Source organism: Opisthocomus hoazin, chromosome 4 (genome assembly GCF_030867145.1).
Source record: "Opisthocomus hoazin isolate bOpiHoa1 chromosome 4, bOpiHoa1.hap1, whole genome shotgun sequence".
NCBI lineage: Eukaryota > Metazoa > Chordata > Aves > Opisthocomiformes > Opisthocomidae > Opisthocomus > Opisthocomus hoazin.
This window is the reverse complement of record NC_134417.1, coordinates 86,020,778-86,046,336: the sequence shown is the minus strand read 5'-3', so window position 1 is coordinate 86,046,336 and position 25,559 is coordinate 86,020,778. Positions and strand designations below refer to the sequence as shown.

Below are 25,559 nucleotides of genomic sequence, written 5' to 3'. Positions count from 1 at the left end.
AAAAATAACCCCACAGTGGATCAAAAGTGGTGTTTTTGAAAAATATAATCCACTTAAATAGGAAAGTCTGACTATCAGTACACGTGCTTGAACTTTGGGGTAAGCAACCCAAAGTGGATACATATTCCAGAAATGAGAAGGGCAGAAGGCCCTGCTGTGTTCCCCATAGTCACTCTCCAATTTAAGCAGGAAACAGCTATGCAAAGTAGCTCCAAGGTGTGCACAAGTGAGCAGACTTCTTCACAGGTTGCATCCCAGCATTCTCTTATTTGTTTACCATGAACTGTGGGGTCCTGGAACTTGGAGCAGCAGTGAGAAAGGTGAAGCAGCAGAATATAGCACTTCAAATAAAACTATTAGAAATACTTTAAACCGCCTTCTGATGCACATGTTAAAAAAAAAAAAAAGGAACTTATTGAGACTTCAGAAATGCATAAATAGTAGCAACACCATGGATCGGTTACAGAAATCCGCAAGTCATTCTTGCCATGCCCATTGTCTCTGTGTCCTCCACTGCATGTGTCTGCTGTCTCAGATAGCAGGAGTTTTCAAGGTTTTTTGAAGTGTATCCCCTGTAGGAACAGATATTCATGCAAATAACTAATTAATGGCATTGACTAAATAAACTGGATTTGATCTGTTAAATGAAAATGCCACACCAAATTGCTTGCTTAAAGATCTTGCTCAAGAGTTAAGGAAATATTATATATTTTTTACCTGTAATTATATTCATAATCGATTATTGCCTCTAGCATGTTCAGAGAGCCTTTGAAATCTGAAAAATTATCCGACTGGATCCCTAAGCCATAGAGGTCCTCAGCAGAGTCCCTGAAAATTCACCTGGACATAGAGACTCCCCCCACGGCTAACCCTTTACAGAATGAGCATGCTGGAGACAACTGGAGAGGGGCAACAGCAGCAGGGCTGGTGCAAGACAAAGCTAATTAATGCATATCCTTAAGGGCCAAAGCTTTTTCCTCCTTTATAATAAAATTATTTTTGGGATGCCCTTTGACAAACTGAGAAGTCTTGCCAAAGATAAGGATTAATCTGGAACAAGATTAAGTGATTTTGTTGTCTACTAATAGGAATAAGGTTGAAACGTACTGCTGGGGATGGTGTGTAAGCAGTAGAGATGCTCTGCAGCCTGTGTAGGAGTAAGGCTGATGTCGGCTGGTCTAACATCTAAGTGTTTCCAGTTCCCAATTCCAACTGGGGACATTGCTGTGCAATAATGTGATATTACTGTTGTCACATTCTTGGAGAGGGGCAGGGCACAAACTGTGCATTGCGAACAAAACAAAATTAAATTCTCCCTCTCCAAAACTTATTTAGATGAGCACAGAACAGAGACCTCCAGAATGAACAGCCAGGATGTCTGGCTGCTTTTGCAGCATCTAAAAGCATAAACTCCTGTAAAGAGAGTTTTTAAACACACAGCCCTCATGGTTTTACAGCTCTCTGTTCTGCTCTGGCATCCCTTCCCTCTTGTTTCTCACTCTTTGAAGTTCTCAGGAAAGCTGGAATCATGGAGCAATAGGGCAGCTCTAATGTATTAGATCAGCCTTGGAGATTAAATGGATTTAGCTCTTTGGGAGTATGTCGATGGTGGTGGAAAAGCATGGGTAAGGTAGACCTTCTTCTCAGATAGTTGCTGCAGGAGCTGCCAGGAGCTGTCAGCCTTGTGTCCCCACCCTGCTGTCTTCCCACTCCAGCAAGCAGCACTGATGCATACCAAGCACTGTTCCCCTTCCGTCTTGTGGGCCTGTTTTGATCCAAGCTACATCAGTCACCTCTCAAATGACTGAATGCTAAAATCAATGGCTACAACATTTTTACGGGCTCATTTCACCTTTTTTACAGTGGCAGTCTGTGCTGGCAAACTCTGTCTCTCTTACTGAGTTATCTTACTAACGTCCATTACCTCCATAACACTGTATCCTAATAACTGGAGCCCTTAGGACTTTTCCTTTTCAACCTACCTGTGAGCAGGTTTTTCCGTTGTCACAGCTTGCCAGAGTAACTGCTTTCCTGGGCCGTGTGTCCTCCCTGAGCTGAAAGCAAACCAGCCAAACTGGTGGGAAGTGGCAGTGAGTGCGAAGCTCAGAGGGACCGGCTGTACAACAGCAGCTCCTGTGGTGTGTTCTGCTGGAGGTATCACATTACCGCATCCCAGGTACTAATGGTTTAGACCCACTAAAAATTTGAGATATGTAGCTCTCCATGGGATCTGATCTTTATGTATAGAGGGGAGAACATTAGCAGACTGTGCAAAGGTATAGTTAATCAAGTAGAATTCATTTGTACCCACTCTGCCCAGTGGCTTCAACTTCCTTGATGTGGTAATGAACAGGGAATAAATAGCCCAGTGTGGAACAGCTGGAACCCCAGGTTTCAAAGGAGCAGAAGGGTTCTGCATCCAGTAACTACACCCGCTGCTACTGCAGGCTTGTTACTGCCCTTGCTTAGTCTATACTCCCTAGAAGAGAGGCATGCAGCTGGAGGGCTCCCTGCAAGCACAGGCTGCTGTTGGATCTGGCCTCTGTAACATGCAGGGGATGGGAATGCTCTGCACTGACTCCCCAGACCCCATTGCTACTTCCCATGAAGGGGCTGCTCTGCATCCGTGGACAGCAGAGACCTCCAACTACGTGGAGGGACAGGATCTGGGATGGTCTTAGTGAACTGATCTGCTTAAAAATGTTAGGGAACAATAACAAACTGTTTCTTTCCCTAGCATAGGTTGCTATAATGCATGGTCATAAGCAATGGTTTTCGTGCTTTAGCTCCTAAGACTTCATACGTCTTCACAGCAATGACTTTTTAGGTTTTAGCCCACCTTGCCTTCTAGAGCCACTGCAGCATTTGCAATGTGCAAGATTTGCAACAATCTTTGAGCATGAGGGAGCTTTGTAGTGGCGGTAGAGGTGCTTTCCAAGAACTGCTAGGAGCACTTTGAGTATAATCCCAGACCACAATCCTGTCTCAGGAGAATGAAGCACTTCCCTTCTAACAGGAAAGGCTCTAGGACATGGGTGACTAATTTGTTACAAGGTAATTAAAAATTATCTGTCTTACTGCAGCACTGCATGATTTTGTTGAAACAAGAACTCTGGGTGAAGATGAGTTGAGTAGCTGGGAACAGTTCCTTTCACCTGTCACTGATTCCTCTCCTGATGGGAGAGGAATGGCTGTCTGTCCTGCCGTGGAGCTGGAGAAGCTAATGGATGTCAAGTGTGGGGATGCCATTCACGTGGTTGTAGCTGACATTTTGAACATGCATCTTGGTTAACAGAGAGAGCTGTCTGTGCTCAAAGAGGTGCTCCTGAGCTGCCCCAGTGGTGGCATGCTGTGGACTACATGGATCAAGGGAGGATGGTAATGACAGGAGTGCAGCTTGTGTGGCAGGGAGTGAGCTTGAAGCTAGACCCTGTGTGTAGCCCAGGAGGCCAGTGGAGATGAACCTGTTGCAAATGATGGGTGGTAGGGGATGAACTGCCTGATGCATCTTCAAATCTGGCAGGGAGGAATGATGTGCTGCCTATATCACTGTGATCAGCTAGGATGCAGTGGGGTGGGATGGAAGGGAAAGCTCATATGCCCAGGGTCCTTATCTGCCAGTGCCTGCTGCAACACCCTAAATGGCACTGTCTGTGTAAATCCTTCTTCCTGGGCAGCTGCTGGGGTTGGCAGATACTGATTCTTGTCCTGTGATAGGGATGTATTAATCTTTCATAAGTGATGACTCAGCCAAGCAACAAAATTGGTACCCTAACATAGCAGAGAAGTCAGGATGCATGGCCTCAGCCCTGCTAATATGTGAGCAGATTATTCTGTGCCTGTTAGTAATGAGTATTTCTGAATGGCAATGACCGCTGCTTCCTCCTCCAGCGTCTCCCCAGGAGGTGTTTGGCAACCTCTGAACCCCTTTGATCAAGGAAAGATGGTGGCAGTGAGCTGGAGGAGATGGCTGTCCCCTGCTTCCACATCCTCCTGGCAGTGAGCATGAGCTCTTGGCCATTCGAGGGGATGAAGCCCCCCCCACAAGTCAGGGGTGATGGAGGGGTACCACCAGGCATTTCAGTAACTTCAGGGTAACTGTGCCAAAGCATTGGGATGCACAGTGAGAACAGTCAGCATCGTAACGCACCTGTGTAATGAGGCTAAGCCATATGCATTTGCATAGCTAACTGCTGGACTAATTAGCAAAATTAACTTCTTATGTGTCCAACAACAAGCTTATTGGAAAAAATCTACATTGTGAGGAAGAGGGGCCATTTCCAGAAAACTAGTGAAAACTGCTTTTTTTTTTTTAAATTGTTAACTGTGATGGAACTGAATACGCTTGGGGAGAGTACAAATGTATTTATTTTCAATAATAGTGCAATTAAGTTCAGTGGTTGCCAGCATAAGTACTTAGGGGTCAGGGACACAGTGAATGGTCTCTATTTTGAAAGGGATCTGTTGTGCAGTAATTTGCAGGATATACTGTAAGAAAGTAAAAAAACCCTCAAAATGCAGTTTTGTTTAGTTTGAATTCCTCTTGCAAAGAAAAACAACAAAAGTGTGGAGTAAAGCAAGCCTTCATTACTACCCACAACAGGTAGAAAAATAGACTAAGCCAACTGGAAAATTCAAACTGATCCACTTATACAAGACCTTGAAAGCAATTCTATTCTGATGGCTGGGGAAAAAATGTATGAGCAAGAATAACCTCACTATAAACATCTACAGAATATTGTGACTAAAACTATTGGGACTAAAGAGATGAAATTGCAATGTAAGCTGTAACTGTGTCATAGTACAACCCAGCAAGAGGTTGACGTAGGCTATTAGATTTAAAAGTAAATAATTGCTTCTTGTTAGAAGGTGCTATTCACTTTTTCTTAAGGAGTCGAGGAAGGTTCTCCTTCCCCTCTACACTGCCCTAGTGAGGCCCCATCTGGAGTACTCCGTCCAGTTCTGGGCTCCCCAGTTCAAGAAAGATGAGGAGCTACTGGAGAGAGTCCAGCGGAGGGCTACGAGGATGATGAGGGGACTGGAACATCTGTCCTACGAGGAGAGGCTGAGCAAGCTGGGCTTGTTTAGCCTGAAGAAGAGAAGGCTGCGAGGGGACCTAATATATACTTACAAATATCTGAAGGGTGGGTGTCAGAAGGACGGGGCCAGACTCTTTTCAGTAGTGCCCGGCGACAGGACAAGGGGCAATGGGCACAAACTGAGGCACAGGAAGTTCCGTCTGAACATGAGGAAGAACTTCTTCCCTCTGAGGGTGACGGAGCCCTGGAACAGGCTGCCCAGGGAGGTTGTGGATTCTCCTTCTCTGGAGATATTCAAGACCCACCTGGACAAGGTCCTGTGCGGCCTGCTGTAGGTGACCCTGCTTCGGCGCAAGGGTTGAACTAGATGATCCCTAGAGGTCCCTTCCAACCCCTACTATTCTGTGATTCTGTGATTCTGTGGATCCTGACACCTGGGACCAGGCAAGGTTGTCCAGTTTCCTGCCAGCACAATTCTGTGTTGCAGATCTGTATGTCATAGTTTCTATGAACTGATTTGATATATAGTGGTGAAAAAGCAGAAATGTCTAGAAGGTCTGAGTGGTGGCTAGTAGATTATCTCTAGGACAACTCGGCCTGCCGTTGATCTGTCCCTGGACCAAGGATTAGATTTGTCCCAGGTGTGAGGAGACATTGCCTCCGTCGGAGTTGTACTCTTGGTGAATGTGACCTTGCGTAATAAATCTGTGCTGTAAAATTGAGGATCAAATGGGGCATAATCACTTCCTTGTCAGATAAATACTCTGACGTTCCCTTTCCTTAGCTGGTTATCTGCAGACTCAGCAGAGATACCAGTATCACGTGAATGAGAAAACATTTAGCTTCATACAGCGCTACAGCACAGAGCCGAGCTCTGGGCTTGATCCAGCCCAGTACAACGGGTGTTCTGGGGAGGAGGTGAGGAGGGGAAAAGCAGCAACATGGCAGTTTCCTGCTGCCTGATGTTGCGGTAGGCTAGGGCTTGCAGCAGCCCCGAGCAAATAGTGGACAACCTTCATGCTGCTCTAAGTTTTGCCCAACTGTGTTATGGTCCCCTGAGGGTTACTGGAGAGTGGTACTTGCTTTATGCCTCGCACTCAGACGCACCCCATGTCAACCCATGCTGACAGCAAGGTGGACGAGCGGGCTAGGAAGGCTTGTTTGACAGCTCCGAGAGGTCTCCATTAGAGCAGGGAGTCTGCAGGGAGCGAGCTACCGCAGCGCGGAGCAGGGCAGGCAGTGCACGCTGGTGTGTCACCCTGCAACGTGACCTACATGGCAGCTGCAAGCACGCAGGAGGCAGCAAGGATAACAGAAATGTAAAGTGGTCCCCGTCACACCAGAGATGTGGAGCGGGCTGGGTGAGGCTGGGGGCATGTTTTACCCCGATGCTCCTTTCACCCTTTGGCAGTGAGGCAAGCAGCTCCCCAGGGAGCGTTGGTGCTCTCTGCGTCCCATCGGTGGGAACCTGCTTCCCTGGGACTGCACGCTGCATCCTCCAAAATGGCCCTGGCAGCGGGGCAGAGGCTGCCCTTGGCACAGCTTCCCTTGGCCGCCGGGGACTGCCAGGGCATTGAAACCCCCGCAAGTTGAGAAAAGACGACAACGCGTCTGCCAGAAACACTGCGTCCGCGGGACTCCCGTCGCCGTCATCACAGGGAATGCGGGATTTAATTCCCGAGCGCCGGGCGTCTGCAGCCCCTTCCACCCCGTCTGCGGGAGGGGAGATGACTGCCGGGCTCTGCACATCGCAAGCGAGCAGCACATTGTGCTACGAGGCGGCCGGTGCATGCGCAAGGCGCGGGCTGCCGCCGTGGAGGTGGGGAGCGAGGACCACATCGCTGCCTCCCGGCTCCGAGCTGCCAGTTGCTGGTTGCCAAGCAGTTATCATTGTTTCTGTGACGATTGCAGAGGCTGTTGCTAATTGAAGAAGCCCCCACAGCATCCTTCTCTCTGCTCCTGCTTCTGCTTTTATTTTAGAGGCTCAAGGGGGAAGACAGCTAGACTAGTGCTTTTTTACGTTGTATTTTTATTTATTTCTTTTTGTGGGGGTGGGAAATTTCTCAGCTGGTGATTAAGTGATGGACTAGTTACTCATCCTTATCCCTTTAGTCTTTGTATGTGTGTGTGTGCGTGTATGTCTGAACACACACAGACAAGCTTCCACACACACACACACACTGTAAAATCCTGTTTGCCACTGCAGTGGGCACAAATAGGTGAGCATGACTACAGCCAAGGAGCAAAATGCATCAGGGAAACAAGCCCAACAAGAACAGGTAATGCTTATTTTCCTCAATTTCAAACAAATATAGGTTTGCATTGTATAGCTCTGTGTTTCTTGTACGATTATTTTCTTTATTAATCTTCTTGGTGTGCATTCCTAAAATTGTCAACTGAGTCACCAGTTAGTGGCAGGAGGAAAGTACTGTGTAGCTGGGTTCAAGGTCTGCTTTCTCGGGGTGTGTGGAGGCTGGGGGGGGGAGAAGCTGAAATTGTGCTATTTTTAACAGCCTGTACTTGCTGAAGGCTATAGAGGTTTGTTCTGTAACTTGTTCCTTACATGTGTGGGGTTTTTTTTTGGGGGGGGGAGTGTTGGAACGAAGGCCCCTTCTCACTGGAGGAAGGGGTTAAGGCTTTTTCACAGCCCCTCTGCAGAAGGGTATAAAATTGCAAAAGTGGGTTTCAGCTTCTCCTTCGTAATGCACTTTCAGGGATTTTATTTTTTGTCTGGCATTTTCTTGGGGGGGTGCTCCAGAGTACAGTGTGTGCTCAGGCTGTGCATGTGCAAGCAGTGATGGGGGGAGAGGCAAAAAGCAGCTGTAAGTAGGTATAACTCCCATTGACTTTGGGAAAAATTGCAGTTCTCACACCACAGCTGAACTTGATTTCTCTTCTCTTGGTAGGTGCTGTATGTGTTTCTATAGAGGCAGAAAGTTAAAGACTTAAATTTCTCTGTCATGCCTGTTTTTTTAGAGGGTCTTCTTATCTGACTGCACTTACCAGGACAGAATGAAGTCAAAACTTTCCCTGTCAAAAACCAGTGGGTGGCAGAAAAAAGGGGCATATCCTCAGCTGCAAAGGATAGGCGTAGTTAAGTGGTGGCATAAGAGAAAGTCTGGTTGCGATCTCTGAGCTCCAGCTGAGGATGGCAAAGGTTTGTGGGCTCCCGGCGCACCGGCAGATGAGCAGCTCCATCCTCCCTGGCCCCAGCTTGCCCTCCCTGCTCTCGGCCCCGTGCCTGGGGGAACCGCCGAGGAGCCCGTGCACTCCAGTTCTTCAGTTTTCGTTGTGTCTTTAAGATGTTGGAACTTCACCGCTTTAATCTTTGGTTAGGACAACACAGGAGGATAATTTAAACAGATCACTCAGGGCACAAATTAATTCTTAAAATAGTTCTTCCTGGCTTGATGGGCTGAGAGCCTCACACGATGTTTTTCTTTTTTTTTTTTTTCTTGGTGCTTTATTTTAGGGAATTGGGGGAGGGGAAAGCATGGGAAGACACTAGGCACCACAAGTAGTATCATATAATCTGCATTTTCAGGGTGACATTTTACTAATGGCCAAACCAGGCTCAATGGTTCAGTGAAAACAAGAAGAAAACAACTTTGGTACTGAGGATAAAGAAACTGCCTTCATCTAACCTTACATCTGTTGGGCTTCTCTGCCTCTCTGTCCATTGCTTTTGGAATATATATTTTTGTCACTGTTTGCTGCAGATTAAAATTAGTCTAGCTGTGTTTCTGGGAGGCAGGAGTGCGTAAGTGCCTTTTCTGAACAAAGAGAGCTGTGGGGCTGTCCCTTCCTCTTAAAGCTGTGTAAAAGTGTCAGGTTTTGTAAATCAGGAAGTGTAAGTAAAGGTTGCCCTTTATAAAGGAGCAGTCATTTCGTTTCAAGTAGCATTACCTGCCTAATGCTGTTTTGCTACTGGAATGCCATGTCTTTGGTACTCCTCTCTGCCCATATGAAGTATAAAATGCCCAGAATAGGTCTTTAGTGTTATGCAGAGTCTTGACTGAATATATTCTGTGACTGATTGAGTTGCAATTATACCCATATGGTACGCTTAAATATTCTCAAAGTACATGCTCTCTCAGCTCTGCCCTAGTGTAAGCGTGAAATAAAAATATCAGGCATATATAAATATCAGTGATATTGATGAATATTAATGTTTGAGTCTGTAAGCAATTTTGCTCACTCTTATGATTTTTATTTTGTTTTTATAATACATTATTAGTAAAATGGCTTAGCAGTGGGGGGTTGAATCCAATCTGTGTCCGTTGATTTGAGTGCACTTTCATGTTTAAACATCAAACATAGATCTAAACCCTTATTTTATTTAAAAGAGTTCATAACTGGAAAAAGACTCTATCCAATTTCTATTTCCAGCTGAATTTCTATTTTCAGACTTGTGCATATGAAGAACGGCTGAGATTTTTTTTCTTGCTTAAAACTGTTCAAGAAAATGAAAATTGTAGCTGGGAGACAATTGAAGGCAAAGTGCTAGTCTGTCTGTAGAGGACTGAGTCTTTTTCAGAAGCAGCTGCTGCTGTCACAAGAGACTGTGACTGTCCCTTTTCTGTATTCTTTGCTGTGACATCCCCTGGATCCAGAGGCCGGCGAGTGACACAGTTGGCTTAAGTCTCTGCTGTGTCCTACCATGCTAACCCAAAGAGAAGCTGGGCACGGCAAGACACTGCAGGAACAGGGTGGGGAAAGTTTGAAAGCATCTGCAGAAGCTCTGTGGGCAGAAGTTTAAAAATCTAATTGAGACCTATGTGTCTGTATGCAAATGAAGGCATGTTCTGTCTTGAGATTTACAAAAATTATAATAATTAGAAAATGTTTGGGGTGTGGAGATAAGCAACGCACTGCCTTACCTCCTTCAAGCCAGACAATAGGCATGCCTTTACTCCCTTTGTTAATTAAAAATGTTTCCATACAGTTTCTTTCTGATAAGCAACACTGCCCACCTCTGCGCCGCTTAAGCTATTCAGAATTGTAATAATTTATCTCCTTGCTTATCTGTTTCACGGGTCTGAACTTTAAGTCTTTTGGGCATCATGTACAGAATGTAATACTGTCTCTTACTGTCAAGTTGTGCTTGCTTGATCAAGATGTAAGTTGAATGTGGTTGTCTCTGTATGCTTAGGTGCTTTTGACACAGCTGTGGTTTCTTGTTCACATGGTTGGAGTTGGATACCGTGCAGTGTACAATGATTACAGCTGGCTTTCTGCTAGACCCAATGCTCAGAAGTCCGTAGAAAATCCTGCAGACACTAACACACTTGCGATCTGGCTCAAGAGGACTAGTGAATCTTGTTCTTTGTCTTGGGGATTGTTAGCTACATGTGTGAATATACCATTAAACCCACTCTTCCATTAGAAAAAAGAGAAGAAAAAAACAACAACAGGCCAAGTACTGGGTCAGTGTTCGGTAATTTACACTGGCTGAAGATCCTTGTGTTTTAACATGAGCCTGTAAATCTGTTATCTTAGTTTAGCCCAATTCTTGCTACTTTTAATGACCTCTGGGAATGCAAATATCTCTACAGTCATACATAAAAATAAGGAGGCTGATTTTTTATGAAAATAGGGTAATAGGCATAATGCTAAAATGATACTTTTAAGTATTTTAAAAAATGAGTCAGCATATCAAGGATAACAGGATCACAGATTCTCAAAGAACACCTTTTATAAAACATATTTAAAGGGTTGATTGGTTAATTGGGTACTTCAATACTCAGAATAATTTAATGTTCCCATTTCTTCTGCTGTATAGAGAAGAACTGTCATGGGCTTACAGGGAGCTAGATACTGCTCTGAAATGTGCACATGTACTAGACAAGGTTGTTAATGATAGTTTGCATGCAGCTCAATGTAAAAGACCAAAAATAAAATGAGGCGGCAAAATAGCTTGGGGGCTGCCTTTTATTGAAGCAGGCTCCATGGAGGAGTGGAGTCAGATCAATAGAACAGTTCTGCTTATTAGCTGTCATTGAGGTAATCAATTCTGAATTTTACAGAACAGATGGAATTCCAAATAGTAGGTGTCTTCAAGTGGAGAGAGAACACATTTAACTCAGAAAACCTAGGCTAGACTCAGGAATAATATGATGGGAATATTAATATTTCATGCTCCTAGTGTTCCCCTGCCACTCTGAACTTCACAGAAATAGCCTGTAGTAAGCTGAAGAGTAAGTACAGTTAGAGTATCTAATATACTATGCTGAAACGTGGCTCTATTTGAGTGAATTTATCCAAATGAGAAAAGAAGGATGCACTTCAGGTGCATTATGTAGCCTTTTTCCCTGCATAGTTATAATCCAGGTAATTTCGGGATTCCTATAACAAGGAGTGTCAATCCCCATGTGCCCTGCTGTCTTCCTTCAAGGTCATAACTATCCTCAACCATTGTGAGCTGAGTCCAATGCTTTACTTCATTCCCAGAGTAGTTAAACTAAAAAATACAGGTGTATTCTTACCTTGGGAAGTAGTGTGGACCTACTCCATGAAGGTGAAAGAGGCAGGTCCCAAATACACATTTTAGACAGGGGGGTATTTCAGACTGTTTCCAGACTGATGTGAATGTCCATTAGCGATTGAACAGCATCTTCTCATTTAGCTTCATCCAAACAGAAGGCAGTTTATGTGCTCTGAGGCCACTATAAAACATGAGTTAGAGCATGGTAGATGGGTACAACTGAGAGATTTGGTCAGTAGTGCAGTTCTGAACTAACAAAAATACCAGATGTGCCCCACATGTCTTTAGCAAGGATGGGAGACAGAGCTAAGTAAATGTAACTGCATGTGAACTGTGTTCCTGTACCTGAAGCTACCTTTTAGAGTTCATTTATTTTTTATCTGCGAGGTGTGACTTAAAATCATTCAGGATCTGCTGTGCTCACCTGAGTGCTGGCCATCAAATCATCATCCCTGGGTGCCAGATGTCTTGGTTAGTTCAACATACTTTACCTGAAAGACTGCAACAATCCTGATTCTCTGTGGCACTACAGCCTCCTTACATCACATGAGCAACACAAATTGGCTCCAAAGAGGGCAGGTCCCTTCACCATGTAAACAGGCTGTAGTGTACAGCAGGTTCAGGCACGTATTATAATTGTGGATTTTATCTGTCGAAATAGGGAACAGACTTTGCGCTTTTACATGTCAGTACCGTCCCTGGTGTATGCTAGACCACTAAGAACCACTACTGAATCTTCTGCTTTCTTAACAACGTTTGAGACTACGTATTGCAATTTTCTGTTTGGAAGCAGACTGAGCTGTGAAAGTGTTATAAGAAAGCCCTGGTTTACAGTGCCATTAGCTGGCACAGTCAGACTTCCCCACTGCAGCACCCCAGTGGCATGAAATCCATGCAGAGGTGTTGAGGAGTACCATGACGCACCTCTGTGTTACCCAGATTCAACAGCGGGCTGCAAGGAGCTTGGCCTGGAGCTATTGAATAGGTGGGAGTGAGTTTCCCAGGAGATGAACTAATTTAGTGTGTTATCTCAGTGACTTGTGGTAGCAGAGCTCCTACATTCTAGGCTGGAGTTGAAAACTGTCATATTCGAAAGGTGAGTCCTTGTCTGTGAGAATCCCTCCTTCTCACTGACTTGCTGCAGTATTCTGGCTCTGCTTATACAGTTGTGCAGAAATTGGGGAACAACGTCCACTTCTGGAAGGTGTGTGCCAAAGAGCAGAAACGTGACTCTGACTTGCATAAAAACAAAGGGGTTTTGTTTTTGCAGTTCTAATGGAACTGTTTAGTGTTTGTTGTTTAAGTGCGTAATTTTTAAAAATTGAAATTTTTTTATATGAGACAATACTTTATTTTCTTGATAAAAGCTCTGTAAATTATGTACCTTATTGTAGACCCAACAGAGACTTTCTCCAGGAAGTCATAAAGAACATTTGTGTTTCATTCTGTTAATGGTATCTGATCTATTTCTCAAGAGATTAAATTTCCGTAGTAGTGCTCCTGAGAATGCTGTATTCAAGAATATGAAATTGCATCAAACTGGCTGTCTTCTCAAGCTGTTAATTTGCCATGAGGAATCCAAGCAGCTAAGCAATGGGGAGGGGGAGATGGAGAGGTGGAAAGGAGCATATCTGGCATAAAACTGAAGTCTCAAAAGGAGAAGGCTGTAGAAAAGCTTTCCTGGTGTTCAGTACTGCAGTGGAAGTGCTTCTGGAAGGACTCAGATGTGTCCAGACTGCATTATGGTTGGTGATCTTCTAAGCACACAGCTTCTAAGGGTTGGTGTACTTCCATAGGATACTGCTTGAGATTGTGTATGCTTTACACTCTGGCTATACCTTGACAGGTCAAGTAGGATAGGCTCTGCCACTTGTCCGTAGGACAGTGTCAGTTGACTGCTGCTCCCTCCATTCCTGACAGAGGTACCATGGGTTGCAGTCTTTCTCATTAAATATTTCTTTTGCTGTTGGATCAAGACAGAATAATTTTTCTCTGAAGTTCACCAGTTATCTAGGGGTCATGAGACTGTGCCTGAACTCCACAAGAAAAAATGTCATCTTTGTTTTGTATTTTTTTTTTAAACTCTTAGAGCATCCAATGCTTCATTCCAGTTGTGGTCCATTAGCAGTGCTATGCATTGCTACAGTAATTTCATGCCCAATGATTTTACCTGCTTTCAGTTCTTATGCCTTTAATGCTTCTTCCTTGTGATCTTTATCATGCATTAAGTTGTAGAAAATCATGGTCACTTTGGACAATGTGAGAGAAGCTAGCACTTTTTGAATGTTGTAGAGTACAGTAATATCTATTATTTACATAGTTTGTTCTGTGTGTTTTGCATTCAAGTCTTTTGTTCTTTTGTCCTTTTGTCCTTTCTTTTTTCCTTCCTTTCATCCTTTCTTTTGTCCTTCCATCCTTCCTTCTCTGATTCTGATGTGGGATTTAAGTGAGCAAAATAGATTCAGAGAAAGTAGAGTGCCAGCAGCAACAGAACAGGAAAGCTGAGCGCACTCCTGCTCCAAAAAGCGCTGCTGCAGATGTGGAGAAGAACTAACTGCAGAAGTAAGAGGAGTGCATTGAGCAGGTTTGCAAAACCTTTGTTAAACAGAAATTTGGAGAGGGACCTATATTTGAAGGGAATCAAAAATGGAAGGGTGAGTTAGTACCAATTTCTAGTTCAAGAGCAAAGTTTGAGTAGGATTGTCAGGTGGCTTTGCGTGATAGTTCAGTGTGTGGAACTTAGTGCTTCTGATGCTGAAGACTTCTGTTGTGGCTTTAAGCAAGAGTGTTAGACATAGGTCCTCGGTGGCAATCAGCAGCAGCTCTTCTCCTGAGATAGTCCATTGTCGCCTTAAGTTGGGGGGGGGAGGAAAAAAAAGAACAATCTGGGGGTCTCCTGAAGATGAGTACATGAAATATGAGGTTCTGAGATACAGTCATATCTCAGGCTGCGCAAGTAAGTACCTGAGATATCAGAGAGATGTACTCCTCGACATTTAGAGAATGTAGGGAAAGGGTCATAGGAGAAAGCGTGAAAGTTAAAACTTATTCTGAAGACTTGGATAAGAGTAAGAATTTCAGCAGAAAAAGATCAAGATAAAGGTAAATCCTGGCAGGATTTTGGATAGTTATAAGCAAACTTGCAAATGAGAGAAAGAGAAAATACATAGAATTTGAGGATTGTATCTGATCCTAAGATTTTGCGAACTTGAAGCAATTTTGGAGTTCAAGGTAAGACAGAGATACATCTTTCAGCTCTCTGTTGAATAATGCAGAAAGACTTTTTCCAATTCAATTATTTTCAACAGGAATAGTGTGGTATGATTAGGAGCCATAGAGATGAAACGAAAAAGTAAATGTGGGGATGATGAGCCAGGAACATGTGTGTTCAAGGGTAAAAATAAAACCTTTCAGAAGTGGAAGCCAGATGCTGAAGTTCGGGGCCCAGGAGGTTGATGGAGGGCATCTTCCTGAAAGTCAGTATGTGACTATGAGCCTAGGCTGAAGCCCAGACAGAAGTTGTAGAGAGAAAGCCCTGACAAAAGTAGTAGAAGCTGTGGACAGAACTCTGAAGTGTGATGGAAGTGGAGAGGACGTGGATACTTCCCACCACCATTGATGAAAGTCCTCCACAGATCAAGCAAAATGAGAGAGAAGGTGAGTGGACTAGAGAGTAACTATTAACTATCTGGAGGACTTATGGGAATTGCAGCAGAAGTATGATTGGATTTGGTGGTGAAAGAGGCTTGTGGAGGAAGCAGCTGCAGGTAGGAAGCTGGTTCATATGGAAGCAGGGGGCACATGGCAGAACCCTTCTCCGTCCCACAGGGAGGTGGCAACAGGAGCATGGAGGCAGGGGAGCAAGGAAAATCAGCTATGGCCATGTCGTACAAGGTTATGGTCAGCATGATGGTCACCTGTACAACAGCGAAGTTGTACAGAGCAACAAAGACCCTTGTCACTCCCAGTAATGCATTCAGTGGAAGATCTCGGCAGGCTTTTCAGCCTTCCTGAGGGCTCACAGTGAGGGATGGTGGCTGCTTTCCACGCAGCTTGTGGGTAATGTGGTGGCACCAACAGAGGAATGAGGTGCAAGGTGAGGACTAGCTGCATGCCTTGTGTGACAGAGGGAGTTCAAAGCACTGCCTCTGCTCTTGCCTTTGCTGGGCGTTCATGTTCAGGCCTTGGTCTCAATATCTCCATCCCATAGCACACTAGTAACAGTTTACCTGTCTGCCTTGGGTGAAGCAGCGAAGATGACGATATTTTTGCCAGCTCTCAGATACCCTGTGTCTCTTCCGAAATACCCTGCCTTCAATATAAGTACTGAAATAACACATTAACTAAAGACACTTCATTCTGTTCTGCCACGTGCGTGGTGCGGTGGGGAAAAAGCAGCAGCCATCTTTGCCAGGGGAGAATATTCCCAGAAGAACAAGAGGAAGAAAAGGGTGAAGGTCCTCTTCTTGCCCAGAGAAAGGCCTCTGCTTCCCCGATTCTCCCTTTCATTACCGACCTATGAGTGCCCTGATGGCCTGTGCCCTTACTGCTGCTGGAGTAAAGCTTTTTTTAGAGACAACCTCTGTGCTGTACACATGATGTGTGGTAACTGGCAAGCGAGGTATGGCTATTACTGTTAGGAGTTATTATTTTGTGATGGAAACTGCAGGTGAAAAACAGTGCGGATAGACCATAATTTCTCAGGAAGGGGTTTGTCCCAGTATGCTGGACAACATCTGGTCACAGAGGTGTAACAGGCACTCTGTTTTGGGATCTTGTCTTGTTGAAGAGCCCTGCAGTGCCAGCAGAGTGGCTGTGCCTCTGGGCTCAGCGGCCTTGACAGGAGAGGCTGGCAAAAGGATGAGGCAATCTCCCTGCATCCCTGAGAGCGGGGAGTGCTATTGGAAGGCATTTTCCCTGTGTCCATGACCCCCTTAAAAAGCCAAATTGCAGATGGACATATACAGAGGATAGGCTGGTTTCATTAGAATTGGCATGTGCTGGGTTGGAGAGGGTTGGTCGAGAGGGGATCATGCTGAATCACCAAGGGAGCAGGGATGCCTAGACAATGTCTCTCTCCTGCTGCCTCAAACTTCATGTGTCCCTCACAGCTTTTTGGTGGGCACATGCATGGCCACCGTCCTTGCGTGGGAGAGCCTCGTGCCCTCATTGCATCTGCTTTCACTGATGTGAGTGCACAAGTCTAAACCGAGTGGGGAATCAAGCCCTGAGGACGTCGCGTGGTGAAGAAGGATGAGACAGGCTGAAGCACTTAACAAGAGTTACGCTGAGCTTACACATGAAATGGTCATGCAAAAACTATTAGAAAGGGAAGAAGGAAGAGTTTGAGTGAAATAGTAAAAACATGTAAATCTGAAGGCTGAACTATTGGTTGGTTGTTTTTTTTTAACCCTTCAGCTTACATCCTTACCTTTGTTGGTCTGAAAGCAAATGGCTGTTGCTCTTATTGTTTAGAAAAACTAAGAGAGATAAAAGTAAATTTTATATGAAGATTCACAATGCTTTGACTAAAGTAGTTTATATTACTGCTTAAGTGCTGCTGAGCTTGAAATTGGAGAGATAATAAGCCCTCATCGGAAGCAATTAGTCTGTAGTTTTTGACTCCATTACCTGCGCTTATGTCTGTAGCTGAATAGTTACATGCAGATATTTAAGGCTTAGTTGTTGTATATTATTGTCAAAAGTGAAATCACAACTTAGACATTAATTTATTGTTAATTTAGCTTGTCAGAAATACCATAATAAGCATTTAATTGACTGGGGTTGAATGTATACAATAGCATATTACATGGAATGCATTTGGGGTCTTTTATTTAGCTTAATCACACACTGTGACCAACCTCTCAGCTCTTTTTGTGTAGGGTTTAAAGGGATCTGACACTTAGTCTTAATGTGGTTGTAGGAATTAATGACTGGTACATTAACTTGTAACCATCCTTAAGTATTTTGACAGCCTTACACTTATGTCTTTCCGTTTTCATGGCCAGGAGTAAACAGGTTGTTTTCAAATGCATATGCAGCATTTTGTGACTACTGGTAGACAGAAAGTCAAGCATGGACAGGGAAAACATATTGCAGTTTAGGCCATATTAAAAGGAGAGAGAGAAGAGGCACAAAGTCATGGGTTTTTAATTATACAAAACAGTCTATGGCAAAGCAGATTACATAGCTTGAAGGACGTACTAATCAAAAACTTCAGGCTTTTTATTATTCTGAGATACTGTGGTACTAGATAAAAACGAGGAATTGTTCAAGGTGGGGAAGGATAATGAAACTTTAATCATCTAAATTTCAGATTCTGTAGATGCCAGTGCACAGAGTGTAATAAGCATTGATTAGTCCTCGTAGCAGGAAATCCGTATCTAAACTTTGTTTCTTCTACTGAAGATACCCTGGCAATTCACATTTTAGTAGAAGCTGATAATACTACCTGCCTTCTTTTCTATAATTTTCATGTCCCAATGGCTTTGATGTAAAAGTTAATTTGCAAACGTTGCTGAGAATGCTGATCCACTGAGTCTAACAAGTATTTAAGATTAATCTTTGTAAGCTTAATCATTGGAGGCTTCAGTTGCATTAAACTGAATTCTTTTCCATGGTCTTTCCCTCATAAGGTGTAATACATGGTTCTACATGGATTATATGGATGCTTGACTTTGCTGTTGCAAGTCATGCTAGAATTAGATTTATTCCAACAATCCAAGCTAAACCAGCCAGATGAAACAAAGAGCAGTAGTGAATATATGGGACAGAAATATCCAAGGAGAAATTGGCTGGAATAGCGCTGGAAAGCACTTAGCGCATAAGCCTTGTCCATTAGTAAAACATATATTGATTCGGAAATGTTTTGACTTCCCTTGCTGAAGGCTTTTCGGTTCTCTCTTGTGCAAATAGATATCTCTTGGTAGGACTAGCTGACTTCAGTTACCACTCACCTGCTTGAGAAATGTTGCCTTCCTTCCCATAATGTCTTTAAGGTTGATAGTAAGAGAATAGATGATGTCTTCATTTGATTTTGTTCCTTGTTTACATCCTGGGCTTTCCAATGCCCTTCTGGGAGATTAGCAGGCTGTGTTGTTATCTACTAGACATCTTGCGCTCAAATGTGTTGAGGAATTCAGTGCTGATACTGGGCTGCGTGTTGCCAGAGTATCCCTGTTTAAAACAGAACTTTAAGGAATTCTGGAAAGTGCATTTGTCTGAGATATGGGGAAGAGATGTTTGGACCAAGTGGCCAAATGGAGAATAAATCCATTGACTTCATCAAGCTTCTGTACTGTATCTTTCACTAATTTGAAAACCCTTATGTAGAATATTGAGCCTTTAAATCTACAAGAGCAACAAACTTGTAACTAACAGTTTTATTCCAGCTGGACCATTCTGTTTTCACGTGGCTTTTATGACAGAAAAAGTTCATATTGTAAGTGGCTCTTCTCAGTATTTTTCTGTCATGATGGGGAGAAATGTTTCTTTCAGAAGTCAGATTTATCTTAGGTCCTCTGATATGTGAACTGTGATGGAGCTCTGTCTGAGAATGGACTTCAGTATTAGAACCATGATATAAATCAGGCCGTGTTTACGCACAGGAATAAGGTTCCAGGCCTGGTCTCCTCATTCTTTGTTTCAGAAGACTTATTTTAGCACCTGTTGGCTCCTATCCTCTTGCTTGTGCGGAAATACTGCTCACGTTGGTCTTCTCCTGACCTTGAGGTGGGAGTTGACTAGAATACACTTGGGGGGCGAGTAGGTCCACTGCCAAACATCCATGCTAGATAGTGTTCCTCCTATAAATTCCTGTAATTTCCTATAAATTCCTGTAAGTTCTTATAAATTTTAGAACTTCTTCAGTCAGTTATAATGCTCTTAGCATCTGAGTGAGTCAGTAAAGAAATTGTTGTCCTGTATGTCATGCCAGAAGGGAGAAATTTTTTTTGCTCCTTAACATCCTGGTGTGAATTCCAGAAAGACTACAATGATCACTAGAAAACAGGCACTGTCACAGGCTAAGCCGAGACTTTAAGGCTTCAGTGTTCACCCTGCTGTAAATTAGAGCTGTCTGAAACTATGATGCACAGTTTTTTGCTGTAAAATGCAGTTCATACATGCAGGGATATTCCCACTAAATCACCTAAATGAAAATATTTGGGGAGACCTTTCAAATCTCTGTGTTGAACATGTTTGGACCATAAATGTAGTTTTACTTAAGAATTTATATGCATGTACATTAAAATGGAAAACCTAAAAAGATTGAAATTTAGATTTGATGGGATGGGGAATTACCAAACCGAAAAATTCTCAGTGTTCTAAAAATTGTTTCTGCTGCCAAAATATATGATAAGCTTCTGGTTTTATTCTTGAAGCGTTAAAATATCTGAAAACTGAAACTTTTTGTCCCAATTTGTGATATAACTGGAGTTGATTACACCCCCCAATTAATATCAGAAATCTCTTCCCCATCTTGCTCTAGGAAAGAAAAGAGGTCTTGGCTGGTTGTTACTTCTGTAATAAAACATTCCGGAAATACTGGTTTATGTACACAAAGATGGAAAGTAATTGAGCTCAACAGGCCATGTAAAATACACATGAGAAATAACATATGTACTAGAGGCTAAAAATATAAGCTTAAATGAATCCTAGTGGGAAGCTCAGTGCTCATGCTACTTCCAGTCGTCTTGCTGAAACTACAGCTTGTTTCACTTTGCTTTTGTTTCCCAAATAGCTGCTTTGTCATCTTTGCCTTGACCTCTATGAAAAAGTTTGAGCAAGAATCAGTTTTTTCTTCAGCTAAGTTGCTGCAGCACAGTCTACTGTAATACACAAGTTTTGGGTAATGCTGCAGAGAAAAAGAGCAGGTGTGCCAGAGGTTTGGGGAAACAGTTAATGGGAAATTATAACAAAGCTACACAAGTGTGCTCTATCTCTGAGGAGTCACTGTGTAGGGGGACAGTGAGATAAATTTTTCAGACTGTTTGTCCCATATTATTTTTCATTCTGTTCTATCCAGACTCGTGATTTTTGTTGCAAATGTCTGTGAGTTGCCAGATCCACTGAACCTATGTTTTGGTTTTCTCTGGCCCATTCCTTGAGCAAATGCCTTGTGTAAGTCAAAGAGAAGCTGCTTTTGTGACAAAAAAAGGAATTAACTTGTTGCAAGCTTTGGAACATACACTGTTTGTACTTTTACATGTGGTTAGCTGCTCGTCAGGTGTAATGCGTAACTTTCATTTATTTTTATTGCTGAAACTGCTGAATAAACAACAGATGACAGTTGCTCTAAGGAGACTTAGTTTAGGTGACACTCAGATGTTTATACTTCACTACTTTTTATTGTCTTGACAGTTTCTGTAGAGTTTCTTTCCATCGCATAAGCTTTCAATTACCAAATGAAGATTAGTTCGTGGCCCCATGCCAAAAAGCTGTTGAACAGTGTTTATATTATTTGTCAACATGGTTAGTACCACTACCTCAAGAATAGGTCAGCTTCAGTTAAGGGAACCCTCCAGACTGGTCGTGTCGGCAGCACACAAAAGTGAAGATCTAAGTCGGTCTGCAAAAGGTGTGGCATTGACTTGTCCATTTGTGATAATTGTCTTTGCAAATGTTAACTATCACTATATTTTCCTTTTGCTTTCATATCTTCAGAAAGAGGAAAGAATGCATGAAAAACATGTATTAAGACAGACTACTCGCTTAAGCAAACAGACCAATAAAATCACTGATGTCTGCTTTATGAAATTCCAGTGAGCACAAGACTAGGAGCTGTCTTTAAAAAAAAAAAAAAAACAAAAGAAAGAAAATCCACTCTTGCCTGCAGGAATTATGGATTCAAGGGAGGAAAGATTTTTGCAGAAGTAGCTGCTGCTGTTGTTAGTCTCTCCACCGCTCTCCTCCCCCGTGGGTGGTGGTTTGTAACGGGGTCGGGGTGGGGAGGTGGGAAGCAGCTGCTCCCCACTGCCAGGCTGCGGCATCCGTCTGCCCGGTGCCTCGGTCGCAGCGCTCCCCGACACCGCGGCACAGGCAGATGGCTGAGGGTGGCACCGGAGGCTCCCGTCCATTTTTAGCAGCAGATTTCAGTGCCTGCTAGCCGCTTACTCTTTTATTAGCTGGGCAATGTTGCAAACTTTGGCCACATATTCATATTTTTAAAACACATTCAGTTTTAAAAAAAGCTAGGGTAACTCCTGATTTTATTTTTTTTAGAGGATTTGGGACAAATGTCCTCCAGAGTTTTGTCTCAGTAATCCCACTGAAAGATGCAGTCCTGTTTGTTGTGAAATGCACTCTGCATGCAAGAAACACTACCGAACAAGCTGCAGAGTATTATTTAGATAGCTGGGATCTGGCAGGAGATGACCAGTTAACACAAAAAGCCAGGAAGAAAATCAAATAGCTGTGGGAAATGTTGAAAGTAACAGATGAGAAGAGGTTGCTTGCAGAATTTTGATTCTACACAATAAATTATTGCTGGCAAATTGAACTGCTGCCTGCTTTTCAGTGATATTAGAGAGCTGGAAATTATGCATATTTTGGCCAGGCAATCATCTACTGTCTTTTATTGACAGGCAAGAAAAACCCTGGAAAAAAATCCTAGTAAAACCTAGGGAAAAAGACTAATTAATCATTACTTTATGTAACCTTTACCATCGTGATGCAGTTTTGACATTTGAGTCCTAGTGTGCAGTGTTCATTTAAATTAATTCTGGCTTTTTTTCTGTAAGATTCAGGAATAAAACACATGGAAATACTTGGGGGTGTTTTAGGGGAGCTTAATAGAGTTGGGTATCCAAGTCCAACCAAAAATAACAGTCTCAAATGTTTTAGCTTTCTGTATATCACATAGTTGGTAAATAATGCCCAAGGGGGAAGTTGTTGAGTCGTGATAAATGGTTGAGCAACCATAAGCTATTGTTGGTCTCACCGGGGACTGCTGAAAGCTCAGTGCTCTTAAAAATCCAGCCAATTATGTAGGTGCTTATGCATGGGCTTTGAAGGCTCACTTTTCTTGTGTATTAAAAAGGATGTTTTTTTAAAAGTTTTCTTCCATTAGTGGCCACTTATTTTCCCCTCTGTTTTCTTTTGAAAATGCCTAAAAAGGTAGCACACTTGAAACAAGCACATATGAACTGCCGTGTAGCCAAATTGTGGCATTTAATTTTGGCAAACTGAGGGCGGTCTGCTGGTCAATACTAGGAAGGAAAAGCGGACAGTTTCTCCAGTTTTAGGGCATTAGATAATCCTGTTGAATTTTGTCTTTTTCTTTGCATCCAAGAGATAACAATGGAACTGAATTGCCATTTTACCGATAGAATATAGTTTGTTTTCTTTTTTAATTGGAATATAACAGACTCTGAAAGACCTCAGGACAGGAGATGCTCTAAAATAACTATTTATTCTATTAGTGATAATGAAATGTAATTATAGGGTTATGTTATTTAAATGTAGCCTCCTTACAGAAAGGTGTGTTTTGCTCAAGAGGCACTTTCCACATGTGATTATAATACCCGATGTGGTCTTCGTGCTTTATGTCTTCAAATTGCTTTTAAAAATATTCTTCCTGACATTGCAGTGATGTAGGTAAACAGTACTACCCACACTTTTCAGAAAGTTTAACAGGAGGATGAAGTGACTTGCCCAGTGCTAAAATGCTCCTGTGTTTCAGTCTCCGAGCCCATGCGATGCAATGCTGTTCAGTGCTGTGGGGACCATCAGTCTGGGTCAGCACTGTCTTCAGGCAGTTTGTTGCAAGGTATAGATATGTCCTACATCGCTTAAGCATTTTGAAAAAGTAAACAATGATTCATTCATTCATTCAATTATTCAAGTTTTGGTTCTTTTAAGTAAGATCAGACACCCTTGGGTGTTTGGAGCTTTATGGGCACCTCTAGAGATTTGACAGCCATTTAAAGAAACTCCGCCTAAACCAGACTCTATCAAGTACGCTGTGGATATTAGCACTCCAGCAGTAACACTTGTGCACGCCATGGTTATACATGTTCATGCATACACGCACACATACACAGACATACCCCACCAGAAAAATCATCAAATCAATCCTTGTGCCAGCCATCACCCATTGAACTCTGAACATGAGGGCAAAAAATCACTGGCACAAGGCCAAGATGCTTCTGGAAAGGTGTTGGACAGTATCTCTCCCCTTTGAGAGACAGCATTTACCAGCTTCTGTGGGATTTTTGCTGGCCTAAGTAACAACTGGCTTGGGAAAGAAAAAGCAGACTGATACACCACTCAAAAAATGTCTCATCTCTAGAGTAAAGAATAGTGCCCTTCACCTGCAGATGGTTTGAAATTTGGCGTGGTTTATTGTTTGTTCCTGAACAAAGAAGAATTTAATGATATCTGCTGGTTTGTGTCAAAAAAAAATCCAAGAGACATGGGTGAATGCTTTGCAGTGACAGGAGAAAAAGACTCCCAAAACACCCTCTTGGATGAGCAGATAAAATCTCTTCCCGCATCCAAGCGCCTCACAGCTGTTAATGAACTTAACCTTAGCAGCAGGGGTGCTGGCATAGTTTATGAAGCCTGAACAGAGCATTTTGATTACCTGCTTAGTCTTCCTTACTATCATAGGCCACACACCTTTAATTCATACTGCTGCTTTCCACAGAGAGGACAGAGTCACAAAGAGATGATCCAGCTCTGTCTCAGACCCAGCACCTAACCCTTGCCTCCCAAGTCTTCAGTGCTTTCACCACCAAACTAGCCTTTCTCCTAGAAAATTCAGTATCTCCTGTCCTCACCCAGCAGTGACAGGAGTATTTTATGACCTGCGAATGTCTTTCCTTCCCTTGAGGGGCAGAATATATGTCATTTCTTAGTGGGCAAATAGGAATGGCACGAGGGACGTGTGAGCAGTAGTGCTTTTAGCTGTCTTACTAGACAGATAGTTCTGTGTCCAGGGGTCACTGGCCTGGGAAAAAAAGACATGGGGAGTCTTTCAGGAAAATATCTTTTTCTCTCTTTCTGTTTTTCATAGCATGGCAAAACAACTGCATTTTCAATAAGCTACAACTAATGAGGACAAGGAGGGCCTAGAGAAAGTGTGGAGGCTGGAGGAAAGGGAGCCTTCCCTTGAAAATATGTAGTAGTGTGTTAAAAATATATACGTGGGGAAGAGGAAAAATCACTAGTAAAATAAATCATCATCACCTTCTGTTTCCTGTTCATTCTGGCAATTCTGCATCTGAAAGTGTAGAATGTCTCTGTCTGGAAATACTCCAAGTGGGCTTCCCCAGTCCCTGTGGCTCTAACACTGTAAGTGGTGTACACCTGAGTGGACACTTCTGCAATTTCCAAAAAGCAAGGATTCTGGCACTTGGTTGACTGCAATAAATACTGTTTTCAAGAAATATTGTCCAATTAAGTAAGACAGCCCTTTGCTTCTAATGATTTCAAATGACTATCCTTCTTTGGCTTAACAGTTCAATTTTAAATGCTTCAGTCTTCAGTGCTAAGACTGGCCCTCAGGAATCCCAGGAATCCTCAGGAATCCCAGGCCCCGGAGGTAAGAGAAGAAGCCTACAAAGAGGACGACTTTCCCTTGGTCGAGGAGGACTGTGTGAGGGATCGCTTAAGTGATCTGGATGTCCACAAATCCATGGGCCCTGATGGAATGCACCCATGAGTGCTGAGGGAGCTGGCGGATGTCATTGCTGAGCCACTCTCCATCATCTTTGAGAGGTCCTGGAGGACAGGAGAGGTGCCCGAGGCCTGGAGAAAGGCCAATGTCACTCCAATCTTCAAAAAGGGCAAGAAGGAGGACCCAGGGAACTACAGGCCGGTCAGCCTCACCTCCATCCCGGGAAAGGTGATGGAGCAGCTTATCCTGGAGGCCATGATCAAGCAAGTGGAAGAAAAGAAGGTTATCGGGAGTAGTCAGCATGGATTCACCAAGGGGAAATCATGCCTGACCAATCTGATAGCTTTCTACAATGACATGACTGGCTGGGTAGACGAAGGGAGAGCCGTGGATGTTGTCTACCTGGACTTCAGCAAGG

General features: G+C 43.3%; 1 protein-coding gene across 4 annotated transcripts in view; it reads left to right on the top strand.

Moving 5' to 3' along the window:
* DPP6 (dipeptidyl peptidase like 6) overlaps positions 1-25,559 on the top strand; it is a 587,128-nt gene that overhangs the window by 298,635 nt on the left and 262,934 nt on the right. Inside the window, exon 1 of one of the 4 annotated variants that reach the window (XM_075419778.1) lies at positions 6,781-7,318. The exons of the other annotated variants lie outside the window; for them this stretch is intronic. Within the exon in view, the coding sequence (XP_075275893.1) occupies positions 7,265-7,318 (54 nt within the window). The 5' untranslated portion in view covers positions 6,781-7,264. Of the gene's footprint in view, positions 1-6,780; positions 7,319-25,559 lie in introns of those variants that run through there. 4 annotated transcript variants of the gene reach the window in all.